Genomic DNA, 17,936 nt, shown 5'->3' with positions numbered 1-17,936 from the left:
GTCTTAAAACCGAGGTTGAACTAAACCTGAAAGAACCTCGGCAGCTAAGAAACAGTATATAGAATTAGCACAGGAGAACGGTGGGAAATTTGACAGACATCGACAGCGACTTTTAAACCAGCCGTGTAAACTTAGGGCTACAGTGAGACGTGAAAGGCAGTAAGAGGCGGACGTGCGCATGGTTCTCCCATCAACTTGGGGCGCTAACCCGTTATCAACCTCGCAGCGGCCTGTTGTTATTCTTTTCTGTACGTCTGTCATCGGCCGAACGCGCCGGCCTGATAGGACACCCCCTCCCTATAGTTCACATCAGCTCTTAGGAAAGACGGCCATACTTGTTATGGTACTCTTTTAATCCCGCTCTGGCATGTGCTTATACGGCGGCGTGTTAAAACAGTCTAATTCACACCGAATTTGTGTGTCATTTTTCGACTACAGTGCTTAACAGGGCAAAAAATGAGCCAGACTCATCGAGTGACCACCTTATGTTGTCTTATCTATTTCAAACTTTCCGTCACGTATCTTAGAGTTGTGTTTCTCCGCCTAATAGTCGCGATTAAAACAGGTCGCCTTTGTGATTTGGATGAATCGCCGCCTGTAGTAATTCACACGGTAAGGTTTGTTGAGTACGGTTTTTATGCCATTACCTTATGTTTTCTTCGCCAATACAAAGTTCAGTGAAGAGAATTGGGCCGCCAATGCTTTTCAGTTATACTTACGCTTAGCATTAGGTTCGCGGCAAAAATACCATTGAGAAACACTGTCGTATAGGCTCTCATTCTGTGTTGCAACACAAGAGAACCGCGCTTTCGCAGTAGCCACCTACTGTATAAGCTGGCCATGTGTGTTATACTCTCGGTCTGGTTACGATTTTGCAACGCGAGACTATTTCAGACATCGCCAGGCCTTGACGTTTCCGTGCGATCTCGTCGTTTTATTTGATTTCTCAGAATCTAAATCTTCCGCCCTACGCCTTTGTATTGCCCACGAGCAGACTTTACAACACAATATTTTAGGAAATTGTTTGCCTAGTGACAATTTGTACGAAATCGATTAAAAAAGCTTTCGTTTTAAGCAAAAACAACGCCTGATGTATGTAGTCCATGATTTCGTGACGTGTCCTGTTTTTGAACTGTTATCACATGCGGCAAAGTATCCCAGTTTTTTGCTAAGTGTCCAGAAAACGGAGAAATGTTTTAGTTTAAGGCAAGCCACAAATGATTTTATTTTCAATTTCTTGATTTGACCCTTTTGCTTAAAATGGGTCACTTAGAAATGGCGACGTTATTTAACTGAGTCATTTTTAATGTACGCATCAATGCATTTTATTTAGCAATACCACATCGTCAAATTGAAACTTTTTATTAATATTAGTTAGGTAAGATGTGGAATAGGTTTTTCACGAAAAGTTCGCTGAATTGTCCCGCGACAGTTTATTATAGATATTACATTTGGGCGTGAATAATTTGCACCACAAATGGAGGTTTTGTGATTTAATTGCTACCAATTTGAAAGTGTCGTCGTTGCATTTATTTTCGGACGCCTGGTGTGTTGGTATTGTCGTCAATTGCGACGTGTTCGTAAATGTCAAGATGCCGAAACCGTAAGTTTGTCACACAGCTAATCGCGCGGTCGGGTCTCTTTGGCTGGTCTTAAAGTTTAATCCTCCATTTTCTCCGACCTTATTATGAATTTCTCCAACCTTTCTCGATAAAAGCGAAGCGGCCAGAAAACGAATAAAACAGATTTGGGAATTAAGTGAGTAACCAGCCTAGAATAAATGGAAACCCGCCCTTTTAAGGCCGTTTTCGTTAGATAGCGCGCCTACCAGCTGGTAAACAAACCCATGCGCTTACAGTGGTACAGTCTTTACACTTCCACGAAAATGTTGCTGGAACGATAAAGACTCCGTTTAGAACAACCTATGTTGCTTTATCGTGCAGCAAGTTGTAACTGTTTCTGGCTTTATATTGGGTCTTTACGTCACCACCTGAAATAGCGGCGCGCTGTGAAGATTACATGTAGTGCCATTTCCGTTGTTAGTTTTTTATCCTTCTTTCGCTTGGTTGTTCAGTGTGTTGCGAATTAAGCATCAGCTCCTTTTATTGCCTCGCCGTTTTAACACCTTTAGTGTGAAAGCCAAAATTACAATAAGAATGCTAAAGGGAAAAAGCTGATCTCAAGTCGCGTACATATTCTGTCAGAAGATACGTATTTCTAGGCTTCGTTTAGTTCCAAGCCTTTTCAACACCAAGGAAATAATTACATTGCTCTTCGCTTTCGGGGCCTTAATTTCGCCGCATTGCAGTTAACAAAGGGAAACTTAAAACATGCGAGCTTGCAAACGATTGGAAATCCAAGCCTAAAACCTCGCGAACTTCAAGATTTCGGGTCCCTGGGAACAACCGCGGCCCCTTCGATGCCGAGCGCTTAATCGAATCCGATCGAATCAGCAATTGACCCTCGCCACCAGCTGCGTGCAAGGAATTCGAAATCGCGGCAGCTTTTTTAGCTTTTCGAGCGCTTTCGGCCGTAAGGTCGCGGGCCTAAAGTCGTTTAGCGTCGTAATGTGACCACAGATGTTTGGAAACGAGGCATAGGCCGAACTCAATGCGCTTACAAAGTGAGCCGGGTTAAAACACACCCGAATTTATATTTTTTGGAACAGCTGTATATAACGGTTTATCAGATGTAATTTGAACATCGGGTTTTTCCTCACGGCGATTTTACAATTGTATACATGTGGAAGAATGCACGTGATAAACGGTCCGCTCATTTTGTTTTTAAAAATGTGGGGTTGCTGATATTACAACACAGGGATATGGGACTTTTCAGATAAAATCCTTTCCGCGTGATCCTTCTTAAACCTTGACGGCAAAACCCTAATCTTGCGCATGGATTTATGTATATAATTTTCAACGTTTTAGCAGTGCGGTCAGAATTTTAAAGTAGGTTGCCAAAACGACAATCCTGGATATTTAATTTACCGTTTAGTCTGTAAAGCTCGTGTTAAACCAGGCCAATCCAAGCACAAAGCTTCCCAGAAATCAGCGATTTTCGGTCGCCCTTCACAAAAGTCGCCGAATAGTGCCTAGTAAGCACGGGAGGTTACAAAACGCTCGACTCTTTAAGTATACGCTGCGCGCAGTGAAAGGGCGTCACATGCGCACACGGCATACGAAAGCCACGGCAGGCGGTGCCTTCTAAAAGCCATTTACAGTCATGGCGGTGGCGGTCGCCCACATGCCTCCCGTGCGGCGTCAAGCCGAATGGCGTTAATTGGCCGACCGCAGATCTAGGCTCACGTTTACACGCTCGCCATTCCCACGCTATACGCGACCCGCCTACTTGTGACGCAGCTCGGTAGGCCTGTGTTATACCGCTGATTCAAAAGCTCACGCCCTTAGTCTGCTGTTTTTCCAGCAGTGTTGTAAACAGGTCACTTTTGAAATGACAAGTCCCAGTCAAGTCATTTGTAAAAAAATCTTAAGCCAAAGTCAGGTCATTTTTAAATAAATGACAAGTCTAGTCCCAGTCAAGCTACAATTAGAGCAAGTCAGTTTTAAGTAAATTTCATGACATAACTCTTAACGTTAGACTATTAAAACTGGTAAATTAGTCCCATTATGAGCAATACCCTCTACTAAAAATAACAAATCCCATCATATTGTCAAACATATATAAAAAAAAAATTGTTCTACGTGCAAACTTAAGATACTGGTATAAAAAATATAATGAGAAATGCTGATTAAAAACACTTTATTTCAATCCGCGTCATTTGTGGTCAGTCCAGTGGTGCCACAATATCTTGTGTGGTAGGTACTTTTGGATGCTCTATTTCAAAACAATATTGAAATAGACTTATAAGAAGGATGCATTTTCGACCAGATTTAAGTTGAAAGGGTTTAAGCCGGTTTATACTTGCCACATGCTAATAAGTTTATACTGTTATTTCTAACTTGCTATATGGACCTTGGGTGAGGTAATGGGGCACCAATGGGGGTTTCAGAGTGAAATAAAATTATTTGTTAAGTGAAGATGCAGCCATGTAGCTTACCTGACCCTTTTCAGTCTGATCAACGTATTTTATATATTGTAAACCGTTTCGGACCTCTGATGACATTTCCTGTGCGTTAGCCCTATCTGACATTTTGCTAAGTTTGCTGTGAAAAAGGCGTGGGCTCTGTTTGCCGACTTGAGGTCCAAAGTGTAGTTTCTCAGCGGCGGCTGCTGTTTTAAAAAACGGCACGAGATAAGTCAATCTGATTGCGCGCGAGGATTCCTCTTTTTCACGAAACAATTTTCTCGTCTGATTATACTAAACACTTTTCTAACAGTTGCGAATTCACGTATTTATGATGTGCAGACGTTTTTTCTAAAACTGACAAACGAAGGTTTTGGTAAAATCATGCATAGGTCTGTGCAGCCCTTTTAGTGACTATTTTTTCTTCTGTACAAGACATTCTGCGTAATCTGTTGAACAATTTTTGTCGTTCATTTATGTTCAAGTGCACTCTGAACGCCTAACTTTTAATTAAAGGAACCAGCCGTCTAAACTGTGTTTTTTTTCTTTTTCAGGTATCCGCAGTGCTCCATGGCGCAACACCCGGTAAGTCTGTTCTTTATTTCAGTTGAAATTTTCAAAGCAAAGTCAAACAAAAATTGTTTTCAAATAAAAGTAAACTATTCGTTTCGTCTAACAAAGGATATTTTCATCTTGCGGAATCTTTTGCTTCTTTAACCTTTTTATTTGCGAAACCTTTTGCTTTCTCTGTAAACCTAAAAATTGGGATTATTACTATTTATTGAAATCACTGCTCATGCAAAATATTCTTCAACAAACTGTCAAAGGGATTTTTGTCATCGAAACATAAGACGATTTTTGCCCAGCTAATTGGTTAAGATGTTGTCTCATGCCCCTTGAATATCCTCACGGAACCCTTGGGTTCTTTGGACCCCAATGTAACAACCACTGACACAATGGCGTGTATATTATCAAGTTGTGAGTTAAAATTTAGAACTAAAAATAAGTTATTTTGGGGCAATTAGAGCCTGGATATGTAAAAGGGTGCTGTAGCTGTTAATAGTTTCACGGAGCCTTACGCTTACTTACACATGTGTTAAACCCATTATTGTCGGCCGTCAAAAAACAAATCTAATCAGTGTCTGTTTTAACCTGAACGCCGCAGAAAAGCTCAAGGAAATGTTCTCACTGTACGAAATCGTCACGCCGCGGCAGGTCAGCGGCGCCGGCCACTTCATCTCGCACGATCTCCGCCGACTTGCGAAGCCCGAAAGCCCGCGGAGACGGCGACGCTCGGTCGAGGAAAACGACGCTGACGTCGAGACCGTGATCGTTGCTCTGGGTGGGCCAAACTCTCTAATCCGCAGCTACAACCGCACCATCGACGTTCGGAACGACATGTTTTACCCGGACCGCAACGAAAGCGGCTTCGCCAAGTCGCTGCGCTCTCCCGCGCGCTCGGCTAGCTTCGAACCGCCGACCGCCGGAACTCCGCCGCACATCCACGCTTATCAACCACCGCGGCCGGAGATGCTTCACTTCAACGTGTCTGCCTTCGGCGCCGAGCTGCAGCTAAGCGTACAGTGGAAGCAGCATTTGATCGCGCCCGGCGCCAAGTCCGTAGTTTTTGCTGGCGACGGGACCAAGGTTGAAACGGATATATCTTCGGCTTGCATGCTTTTCGGCAAAGTCAATCACAGGCCCGACTCGACCGTGGCTATCAGCAACTGCAACGGACTGGTGAGTATAGGCTCTTTGCCATGTTGTTTTCAATACGTTTTTTTCATTTGTAAAAACAACATGTTGTAACATTTATCAGAGGCGAGGCCTTCTATAAGAATTTGGGATTGGATAAAAATACGCATCTATTTACACTAATATTTTCATTTTTACTTTGCCGGGAGTTTACCTAAAGGTCCAATTAGTGCATTGCCACGACCTCAAGGTCTAAAAGTCAGACTTTTCGGCCCTTGGATGCCTTAATTGTCGTAAACCACATTGCTTGGAACTTCACTATAGTTTCTGGCGCATCGGGGGCAATTTTCTTTTCTTTCCTCTGCCGGAAAATTAAATTTCAATGAGGTTTCAGGAAATCCAATTTTGAAAACACGTATTCGGGTTGACCAAATTGCTTACGGTTGGGGCCTATTTAATTCTACACTGAATAAAATTCCTGGGCGTAATATCGTAAACAAATTAGGTTACCAACTTCATACGGATTTGGAAAATATCATCCCCAGTTAACGTTTATTACTTTTTTCCCAAGCCAATTCTAAGAAATAAACTTGACAAATTTAAACTAGTTACTCACTTCCCTAAACATGCAATTTTAAATCATTGGACAGTGGTTTTGTCACTCATACGCTAAGGAAGTGATTCTGAACATTTCATGGCTTACGGCACCTCTCAAGAATAATGAATAGTTTTCGTATCCCGACTGGAATTTTCGTTGAGTGTTTACTGAAATGTCACTATAATAGGAACTGGAACAACACGATCAACTTGAAACATGTAGGAAATGTGGTCTCTAATAGTACACAAATAGTTGTATCAAGAAGCTTACCAATTGAGCCAAAAATCAGATTCCTAAAAAATCTTAAATACCTATCGGCACCCTTGACCATTAGAAATGGAACTCCAGGGCGCCGCGGCACCCCGGTTAAGAACCACTGCGCTAAAGCAAACCGAATAAAACAATACAAAATATGTGCTTGGTGACCGAATCGTCTTCCAGGCAGGTTTAATTAAGACCGACGAGGGTGAAATCTTCATCGAACCCCTGGAGACCCCGGACGAACCGGGAAAGCCCCAACGTCACGTGGTCTACAAGCGCTCGGCACCGCTCAACAGCGCCTACAGTGGAAAACGTGAGTACCTATATTTTCCCTGCGTGAAAAAATGCAAAAAATCGTGTGTGAATACGTTTTCTAGGTCGTATTTTCTTACGATAACAATACACAATATTTAGGAAAAAGAAATTAGGAAAATGACGGTATAACTATTGCAAAATAAGCTAAATTGATATACTGCGAAGGTTTTCCATTCACTTTGGCTAAATTTTCGTTAGCCCTACGAAGCTTAGATACATGTTAATTTTTTACAAATTAAAATATTTATATTTGAAGAAAGGAAAAATCCGTTTCGCACTGTGTGATATTATCGCGCATCTTTATTTGTAAACGCGGGACACTAAAACGCACACCTTTTATTTACCCCATGAGAAAATAAAAATAAAAAACGACAAAAAATAGTAGCATAATGGTTGGAGGTTAGAGCAAGACGTAATAAGAATATCAAAGCCCATACAGAAGTAGGTATCATTTTGAACGTTTCAAATATCTCCTAATTCATTACAACGATATAAAGTCGACTCGTCAACATTTGCTCACGGCCAAATAAAACCGCAGTTTCTGGGAAGCGTTAAAACCCGACGTCACGCCCGACTTGTTTGTCGACGCGTCGCGCGGCGATCCTGACGTCATACGGTGACGTCATCGGAAGAACGGCAGGGCGACGTGCGCATATTCGCTTCCGGTTCGACGCCAGGTTTGGGCGGCTGCTGTGTGCTGAAAGGGCCCGGGCCTATCTAGTGTAGAGCAGGCCGCGTTTGAAAATAGATTTTTTGCCGCCCAATGTTGTTTGCTTTCTGCTGATCTGTTTTGCCGCCGCCGGTCAATCTCTGTTTGCTCCCTGAGAAGGCAAACACCGAATGCCCGGTTTAGATAAGCTTCTGCCAAGCTTAAGCGCCCGACAGCCGACAGCGACGTGCTAAGCAGATTTTTTGGCGATTGCCCGGGTTTAGATAAGCTTCCGCGCGTGTAAATGTCACGCTTTTTTCTTTTTGCAGAAAAAAGTTGAAAATGTACGGTTTTTTTTGTTGAAAATGTACGATTTATATAAGGTTCTGCGTCCGACGACAAAGATATGAACATTTCGCACCTTTTTTCCTTTATGAAAATGAATTCGGCCATACACAAAAAAGGACGTACAAAAAAAAAACACAAAACGCAATTTTCACTTCGGCCTGTACTTCCATAAGGTCTTCGCAAAATAACCGGGAACTTACTTCGAATACTGTCGACTGTGTTAGGTACAGCTTGCGTTTAAACATCTACCTGTATTCTAGCAAAAATCTCGATAATAATCACCTTTTAATGTATAAACGCATTTTCCCTTTCAAAACTTTCAAAACGCCCGAAATACTCATCAGTGTGTTTTCCGGTGATCACCGCGTACAAATGGCCAACAAAACGCGATTTCGATTCAGCATGAAATCATCAAATGGCCCCATCTGTCCAGCTGCTGACATTTGGTAAAAGGGCAAAAAAACACTTGCCGCCTGTTCGAATTTTCGATTGCCAGACCTATTCGCCTCGCGCATATAGCGGTCGCCTGTCAATCAGGGCGTTTGCAACACTCAAGCTGAAGTTTTGCGGTTCAGTTTATCTCACGCGCCCTCTCGACAAGCCCCATACACAGTTACACGTGCACATACGAATCACCGCAGCCATGAAAGGCCGTCAACAAGTTTACGTGGCTAATCTGGGCGCTGGGATTTTTAACGTGGCGGTTATACCCGGGTTTTGAATTTGCGTTTCTCCGCAATAGACGCGCAAATTGGTTTAGTGGAAGGTGTGATCCTTGTTACAATGAGACACGTTTTTGCTTATACGCTTCAAAAATACTTAACTTTTGGTGGTCGGTCGCCTTATAACCCGCAATAATGCGTTGTATTCGAGCTGTGGTTTTATTAGTGTTTAAGACTATACTTATATGTCGGCAAAAAATTTAAATTGTTTAAGCTGCTTAATAACGCGTATAAAGCCCTATAAAATTTGGGAATTGTCAGTTAATTTTGTCGAATAAAAGTCTTGCATTATTGCGTAACTATACTGTTTAGAATTATTTTATTTATTCCTTTATACAAATCGTAATCATTAGCTACAGTTCTTTTCATACCAATGATTTCAAATTTACATGTCAAGGGATGATATTATCTCTAAGGATTTTTTGACGGACTTGAGTTTGGGCGCGAAACAAAATCATTGTGCAACGCCCTTGGAAAATCAAAACGACTCACCAGGTCGTCGCAGTTTGATTAACCTCTGACTTATGCCATAGTCAGTGTTGTCTAATATTCGCGATACCCGCAACCCGGTTGAGACTTCGAGTGTCTGAGGCTATTTCCCCTCGCAGCAAATTCGAACACATACAGCCGCCGAAGACCCCAAGATTTAGCAAGCCTTTAAGTCCGTGCAGCATTCGTCAATTTGGGCTTGGGTCTCAAAATCAGCTGCTGTGTTCAGCTCGCGATTTCGATCTTCGCCACCGCTAATGACTCAATCAGATGAGAGGCCGTTAGCGCTGGCCAACACTGATAAGGGCGGCGGGTCGGGCCTTGATCTTAACCAGGAATGGATATATTTTCGGACTGCTTGTACGTCTGGCCCGCAGACGTGCCCGCAATGGGGCCAGGCTGCGACTAGAAATAGCTAATCCGTCGGTTAAAATAATAAACCGCTCGGCTCTAACTCCGGGGTTGCGCCGCGATTTCAGGCTAATTGTCCGATCGCAATCGTGGCCCGCGTTTCGAGACCTTATCTTCCCTGGCTTTGTGTTTTCCCGCGCTCCATATATACACTCATACATATATATGTAAAAACGGCCCATTCCGCTCGGACCACCGAGGTATTTCAGATGGCGGGGTGCTTGTTTATCCAAGACGGGCGGAAACTTGTCGACGCCCTTCGTCCATGCCGCCATACTGTGAGAAAATTCCGGCACCCTAGGGGTCAAGAGTTCGAATCTCGAACAGACCCGACTTAGCCTACCCCAACGACCACCATGTTCAATAAAGGAGTTCATCAGGCTTGGAATAGTTGTCTAACAGCGTATTTCCTTCTTTTCGAGACAGCTGAATTTCGGACATTTTTCGAAGGAGGCATCTTCAGTAATTGGCTCCAGCTCCCGTTCGGGAAATTGGACGTTCGCCCTTCTTTCGGCCGATCAAAGGCCAGCCTCCCTTAGTTACCCGGTCGGAAAAAACTTTCAAGCGAATTTCGCCAAACAAAAAAGCGCAGAAAAATGCGCCGTGACAGAAATTTTGCCTTTGATTCGGGCCGAGGCTGCTTACATAGTGAAAGGCGACCACCAACCGTCGCACCGCCCGTGTTTTAATTTCCCCTCGCGACTGCTTACATTGCTGTAAGCAATCGGGCATTGCCTCGTCGCCGCTCGCGCGCAAAAGCCCTGTTATACTGCTGAAAAAAAAAACTGATCCATTCGCGTGCGCCCGTGCGCTTCGCTCTGTGCTGACAGTCGCACCCCGGTGCCTATCAAAGGCCTCAAAGGCGGCTCGCGGTTTGTGAGACGAAATGACGCGATTTATTCTGGGTTTCGCGTGGCCGGTATATAGTTGCGCGTGGCTTTAAGTCTCGGCTATGCGTCTGTGGCTTTTTACTGCAAAGGTCCACTTTGAAGAAAGATTTATCTTGCAAGGGTCAAGATGATTTCCATTATCACATATTCAGTGCCACATTACACGAAAGGTTTGAGGCATTGTTTTACACAAAACCTTTGCATAAGCTGGTAAATTTCTGAGTATAGCTAGTTAAAGCATACAAAAACTCGCGGCGACCTGAATACTAAGCGTAAATAGCACAGTCAAGCTGTGGCGACGCTTTTCCATTCACTGAACTTTTCATAAGTGAACGAAACCCCCAAAAATGGAATAAATCAATTTAAATTTAATTAACATGAGCCAAGTCTCCGAGAAAAAAAATTGCCCCAAACTTTAAAATTAGTCGGCCCCCTTTTCAAATCAAAAATGTGTTATGCCTTTTCCACGACCCCCTTGTCTTGTTGAAAATAGGGATATTGCAGTCCTTTCCTGGACGGCAGAGTAAACTTAAGGCTATGGCTGAACCCCGACGGACAAAACGCCCGGCGACAGAATCCCAGTGTCGCGTTCTGGCGTTTACCTAATTTCGGTCTCCGGTGTTTCCTGTCACGGCCAATGGCGCTTTCCTTGGCTTGCGGCGCGGTAAACATCAGCACATCAAGAGGCCGGGCCGACAACCCCCCACCCCATTACCCCCGCTTGAGCTTCTTTCGATTCGGGACTGGTCCTGTTTGTGTCAGAGTCGCACGACTTGTGCCCCTGTCCTGTTACAAAGCAATGATGGCGACGTCCATTTCGTCTGGAAATTATGGCCTTTCACGTTTTAAATCTCGTTTGCGGTCGCCGCGACAGAACGGAAAGCGATTTCGAAAACGAGTCTCTTGTACGCGCGAGTATTTGGTTAAGTTTTCTAGTTTCCTCCAGGCTTCAAGTACACGATTTGTGGTCGACAAAAAAGTGAGTACTGTGCAAGTCTATCCTTTCTCAAATGCGCGATGAAAGCGGGGTTATACACACCAGGAAAAATGGCTAACAAGGTGCACTCAGACCTTACCAACATGAGACGAATATATCTAAGTTGGTTCGTGAAAAGTTCGGAATACACCTAAAAAAAATTTATATTTCACTTTAAACGCTCAGATTTATCTATTTCTGTTAGTTACTTAAGCTCGTGTTAAAAGTCAAGGTCAGATCACAATAATTTCTATGTTCAAACACAATTGCGGATTGATAAATCTACCCCGTATTTCATATTGGCACTCCAACGAGAATGGCACCGGTATCATACTCATTATTCCAAGAAGCTTCTTTTAGAGAGCAATCTAAACAGAGATACTCAGAGGCAGGCGAATACTTGCTTCAAAGCTATTCCCAAAGAAATTAAGGCAACTTAATATAGGCTGAAGAAAATGTAATAGCGCTTACCACTCAACGTTTCTCATGGCCCCATGGGCGCGTGCCAACCGCGCCAGGTTCGGCGTAAAGGCCGCGAGCCGACGTCGCCCCCTCCCCGACCCCTAAACCCCGGTGCGGACATGTAAACTTGCGCTTTTTTGTGGCCGCTTCCCCTCCTTGACAAGCGCGACGGGCGAAGAGCGATCTGCCTTTCAGCGCCCGCCAAGGTACTCTTGTATCGCGTGTCAGGCGACCCTCGTTCTGATACATTGTCGCCGGCCCTTCGATTGTGCGCGGCAAGCTGGCAAAACAACGCGGCCCGTTGTCGCGCTTCCTGTAGCCCCCTCGCCCCCATTGACCCCAGGGGGCGGCCACTTTTATCCTCGCCCCCTAGGCTCGTGCAGGGACCCACCTGGGGCCGCGTGCGAAAATCGTTAGCCCGACTAATGGTTGGTGTGCGCGACAGATGCGGAAATTGAGGGCTCCGAAGCGATGAGATTTTTGCCAGGTTTGTTCCTCTTATAAGAGATTTAGTGCGGCCAACGCGCTGAATCACTATACGCCTGTGTAAATATATTGCTCACTATCACTTGTGAATGACTGCGATCGGTGGACATCATCACTACTTCTTTGGCGCAAGGCTGCGAGTCATACAATATGGTAATGACGCATTGAACTTTCGAGTTTGTATAATCACAGGCGAATTTGTCAGCGAAGGTCAAACTCATCCGAAATCTTTTGTATAAGTGGCACGTTGACCTTTATGTCTGGTAATTTACAGGGCTAATTTAGATATCTGACTACGCTTATATGTTCTTCTAAGACTTGTGCTTGTTTTTTGTGACTTGTAACAAAACTGGTCCAAGCTTGACATTTTTTATATTTTTAGCCACGGTTTCTATTTATTTTCTTCACTTTGATGTAGTATACTTGAAACAACGCTAAGGTTTTGCTATCACTAGCAATTATATGGCAAAATTTCGATACATAAAGTTAGATTTCAGTTCTCAAATGCCGGCATGCGAACGCGTCGATTGTCAAAATGGGCATATTTTTGTACGAGTAAGGTTCGCAAATGACGCCAAAGCAATTGAATCTATACCGGGCGATTTTTAGCGCCGTTCTCGACACCGATCAAGTCGAAAGTGTAGGGAGAATTTTCCATTGAAATACCACTCGATTTAGTGACGCACACATTGGTTTGGAAACCACGTCATTTCCACCTCCGCTGTGTCCAGTCACGAACTGGGCTCAATCGCAGGGGTAGAAATGTGCTCTTCTTGAAATCAGAGGTTCTTAAGCTGGGGTCCATGAACTCCTTGATGGTACGTGAACTAGTTTTAGGCCTAGGGGGTTCATGAAGTCTAGATTGAAATATTAGTGTATATTTAAAAATTAATTTTTTTTAAAGAAAAGTGTTGAATTAATTATAAAACGTTTTTGCACTGAATCTATATTAGACTCCATTGAGCTTTCACAATTTTTGGACCGGAAACAGCAGATTTTGAAGTCTATTTGTTTTGTGACATCAATGTAGGACGCCATCTCTAAACTTCCTTGCTTGCACTGGTCCACCCGAAGCAAAAAAAATTTTTAGGGTTTTTTGGTATAAAAAGTTTAAGAAGCCCTGCAATGGTGCATAGTCAAGCGAATCGGATATATAGGAAAGACGCATAGGAAAGCGGTTTTGTAGTCTCAGACGACGTTATCTTGGTTTATCCAAGCACGGGAAGCGTAAAAAAGCCTTCCTAGGCCGTGGTTTTGACTCTTATCATTTGTGTCTGGTGCGCATGCGTTTTCAAAACCTCCTCTTCAAACGGCCGATTTTGCGCGCGATTGTTGTGATCTTGCGCCTCTAAAATCGCAAGTGTGATCTAGCCCTTTAAAGTCGTGTTCACAAACACATATCGTAGATGGATTGCCACGCAAGGATGCAGATAATCCAAATATAGACTATTCAGATTGAAGTGAGGTTCGAACGCACGACCTCAGACTAGATTTTCCTTAAGACTTGACTTACTTTGCTAAAACGGAAATCTTTAATAGATGTCCTATAATTTACGTGATTTGGAGTTAATTTAAAGGGAAAAATACTTCGGTTGTGCTTCGGACAACACCCTGTATTGAAACCAGACAATATATTTTTAACTGGGGATCGAACGGTCGACCTCAAGCATGCGGAGACAGACTAGATTTCCTTGACACTTGACTTGCCTTACTTAAATTCGATGACCTAAATTTCGGTGATTAAGCTTCGATTTGGAGAAAAAATACTAAGGTTTTTTCTTCGGGCAACAACAGCCTGTATTGAAACAAGGCGGATTTTTAAACAGCCTAGAGAGCCCGGGACGCGTTTTCGCACAAAGGTGCCTTTGTGCGCCAGCCGCTAATCCAGCACCAGCACGCTTACTCCCCGGACAGCCCTGCGCCTGTGTACTGACGCGTCCGACGACAGGGAGATTTCTCGCCGCCCAGCTTTCGCCTTTTGCTTGTTGCTGCTAAAAACAGCGCCTCTTCCGCAGCCACGTTTAATATCCGCCGCCGCCGCCTCGTGTTTTGACATCCCGAACAAAACGGGGATCAGGCCGTCAGCGCTTTTTCGCGCACGGGGAATTGAGCGTCAAAGTGCGGCGCAGCTTTGCGAAAATGCTGGAGACCGCAATCGGTCGGGTGTTTTGATTACCGCAAAGCTGTTTGCCGCACTGGGGCGACACTTTACACACAAGCCCCCTGCTTTTATCTGTTGTGTCCGCTCCGCGCAATTTAGCAGCAGAAGCCGTTCGGAAAATATTGGAAAGCCCTTGCTCCAAGGGTTTTAGGGCGATAAAAAAATGAAAATTCGATCTAAAAATGCAATTTTGATGCGACTTCATTTGGTAGCGTGCCCGGAGATTTTGTTTCGCACGCTCACAGACGGTGACGTCATTTCACGCGCCCGATCAGCCGTGACGTCATGAACTTTCAATAAGCGTTCCCACACTCCGGTTTTAGCAACTAGGCGACCCGAGCGACCTCTCACTCGCTTTTTCGACAACGAGAGGTCACGATTTGGACGCTGACTTTATTTTTAGGGAGTTCTGCTTTCGTCATAGCGAGGCCGTCTGTACACGACCACTTCAAAAGGAGCAGTTCTTCCCTCTTCAACTGATATTTTGTGAATTGTTTGCCGCGTGCCTGGTATATACGGCTGCCTTTTTAAAGCAGAACTTGTGATCTACATCTTTTCGTGTTGGTTTGAAAATATAACCGACTGTATTTAAAGCGTCCGTCTGTCTAAAATTTAGACTCCAATTTACTAAAAGATGTTAAAAAGAACATAACTTGGTCAGTTTCCGGCCATGTTTTACCTGACTAAAAAGGTCGGGATCATTTTCCTGTATAGGTTTAAGCCAGACGTTTTGGAGGGTTTTTTCGTTTAGCGTTTTTCTAGATTTCGGCCTAATTCATTGCATATAGAACGCGGACAAATTGTTATATAAGAATGTAACACCTATATATTCGCTTTTAAGAGGCTGAAGAAAAAACCTGACAGAAAGCCATGGATAAAACACAAAAATGAAAACAACGTAAATAAATAAATTAAGAGTAATCGGAACATTTCAAAGAGCAAATCAAGCATAATCGTTAAAGAATTAATTAATGTCACGTTACTATAACCATATCGCGAAAAACTGGCGTCTTGCGTGGCTCATTCGCGTGACGGCCAGGTCCGCCGTCCCGGCCACCTGTCGGCTGTCCATCGCGCGCGCGGCACCGCGATCTCGTTTGTGACGTCACTACGCACTTGACCCGTCGTGGTCAGCTGGCAGCCGGCCCGTGGGAACGCTAGCTGTTTTCACCCCGAAGTCACGTGACTACAAAGGCTGCAAGGCGACGACGAGTTTTGGGAGGGTGATATTTTGCACGTTTGGACGTTCGTGTTTCAACGAAATTTGAATTACCCGATCTATGGAAATTTCAGTCTTAGGAGAAATATAAAGGCCGGTTAAAAATACTGTGGTCGCTTTATTATAGCAACTCATTAAATTAAAACTGAAAGCTTCGTAGAGTTCATTTCTTTCAATTCACAAAAAATGCTTAATTTTTACGGGAAATAAATGCAAAAAAAAATTCGATTGCAACTGCATATGCAACTCATGGGGCGAAAGGCTTTTTGCGGCATTTTTTTTGCTATTTTTCATCAAGCTGAAGCATTTTCGGCGACTCGTCACCTGTGCCAGAATAACGGGGGCTGTAGGGGCCAGGGGGGAGGGGGTCGACCCAACCGCCTTTGTTACCGTTTCCTGTCGTGCCGAACAAAGTAGATTCGTGCCCTTTTCGTCTTTGAAACGAAAAGGAAAAAAAACACACTTGTTTAGTTTGTAAACAGGCCTTTGCGGCGGCGCAAAATGCAATCGCGGCAGCACTGTTTATCTTCTGCAGCGGGGAGCCGACAGCAGCGGCAGCAGCGGACAATCGGCCATTGTTACGTGGCGATGACGCAACGGCCGGAGCTAATCCACGGCGGCTGCGGCTATGGTTGTGGCAGCGGCTTCATAGCCTCTTTGTTTTTCGTTTTTGCAGCTTAACGCGTTGTGCGATTGAGCCGCTGTCGTCTTTAATCAACCTCCTCGCTGCGTTGGTTTATTTTTTTTGTCGCAAGCTGTTATTTAAATCGTCGCTTTTCTCCTTTCGCGTCGTTTTTTTTTGCTCGAGCGCTATAGCCCCGGTCGGAATTATTAATCGCCCAACATTATTGATCGTCAACAGCTTTAAAAATCGCGTCGGAACGCTCAGGTGTGACGTAACAATGGCGCTTCTGTTTTGCTACCGCGAATCACTTCTTCCCATGCACCATCTTCATCACGCGCTTTCCCCTAAACGCGATTAGCGCGCGGGTTTACGTGGTAAGAGAGGCCCGCCTATATGTTCCCGGCTTATCGCGATTGCGAGACGTATCCAAGGCAATTTGACAATTTGTTTTGAGCGCCTCTCGCTTCGCAGAAATTGCACACCGGGCACCTTGGTATGAAACAAACTTCAACAAGTGACGGAGTGTTTCCTTCTTTCAGAAAATTACAGCCTGATTGGTTTATGCGTTTTCGAATTTACAGTGAAAAACAATTCGATTTCTTTTTTGCGTAATGTCTGAATCGAAAACTAGCTTTGACCATGGGTATCAATTATACGAGATGCTAACGCCTACTTTATAGTGTAGGTAACGCCATTAACCTTTATAGTAAAATTACAATCAACACCGACAACTTTTTAACTTTTTTTAATTGAGAATAAATATGGATGTATATCCAAAATCATATTCGTCCTATTTTGGGGGGAGGGCTTTATAGTGACTATTGTGTTTTTAATGTATGGATGCCCATGGGCCCAATACTTTGAATTGAATCGAAAAATTAGGCTCATTCTCTTGTTAGTCATCCTCGAAAATTCGTGCTCCTGGCACGGTTTAAAAGCAAAAGGGTATAGTCAGCTGCAAATTTCCCTCAAAGGTTATTCTGCTGATCCGTTCCTTGAGGTGTTTCGTCCATGGGAATATAACCAACAACGAAACTAAATGCGTTTTCTCCCAATCTACATGCTATCACCCATGCGTGAAACACGGGAAAAAACTGCGTCAGACCCCATGACTTGAGACCCCATGACGGGAGACCCGTCACCAAAAAAGAACCTTACAGCAAGCGAACCTGGCTTCTGAAACCCGTAAAAATTAGCGCGGTCCCTATCTAAAAAAACCTTTCTCCTTCATCAGGCCGCAAATGTCCGCGTGAAACGCTTTTCGCGTGAGTTTTGCAGCAACATTAGCAGCAGGAACGGCGACGGGCGCTTATCTTGTTTAGGCCTCGGCGGCCGCGCTTCGGCTCCGTGTCACCGCGTGCCTGGCGCCCGATCGGCCCCCGCGACCCCTCGCCTTGACCTCGCGTGACGTCACAAATTCCCCATCTCCCTAGATTGCGCGGCGGCGGGCCGGCTGATTTTTTATCGGCGGCCGCGAATCAACGCGAACGCTGCTGTGTGTGATGTGTTTTCCACTTGTTTTTCTGCCTGCGTTTGCCGGTGGTCGTGACATAAAGCAGGAACGGTATTTTATCTGACGAATATTGGCGGTAATTTAGGCCGCCG

General features: G+C 44.3%; 1 protein-coding gene across 2 annotated transcripts in view; it reads left to right on the top strand.

Annotated features, from left to right (window-relative positions):
• Positions 1 to 5,194: 5,194 nt before the first annotated feature.
• Positions 5,195 to 17,936, top strand: part of LOC146132063 (A disintegrin and metalloproteinase with thrombospondin motifs 3-like) — a 62,447-nt gene continuing 49,705 nt past the window's right edge. For both annotated transcript variants that reach the window (XM_083396533.1, XM_083396532.1), the window contains exons 1-2: positions 5,195 to 5,764; positions 6,759 to 6,891. In XM_083396533.1, the coding sequence (XP_083252659.1) occupies positions 5,204 to 5,764; positions 6,759 to 6,891 (694 nt within the window). In that variant the 5' untranslated portion in view covers positions 5,195 to 5,203. The remainder of the gene's footprint in view (positions 5,765 to 6,758; positions 6,892 to 17,936) is intronic.

Source organism: Ascidiella aspersa, chromosome 9, assembly GCF_963924565.1.
Source record: "Ascidiella aspersa chromosome 9, kaAscAspe10.2, whole genome shotgun sequence".
NCBI lineage: Eukaryota > Metazoa > Chordata > Ascidiacea > Phlebobranchia > Ascidiidae > Ascidiella > Ascidiella aspersa.
This window is presented reverse-complemented; position numbering and strand designations above follow the sequence as displayed.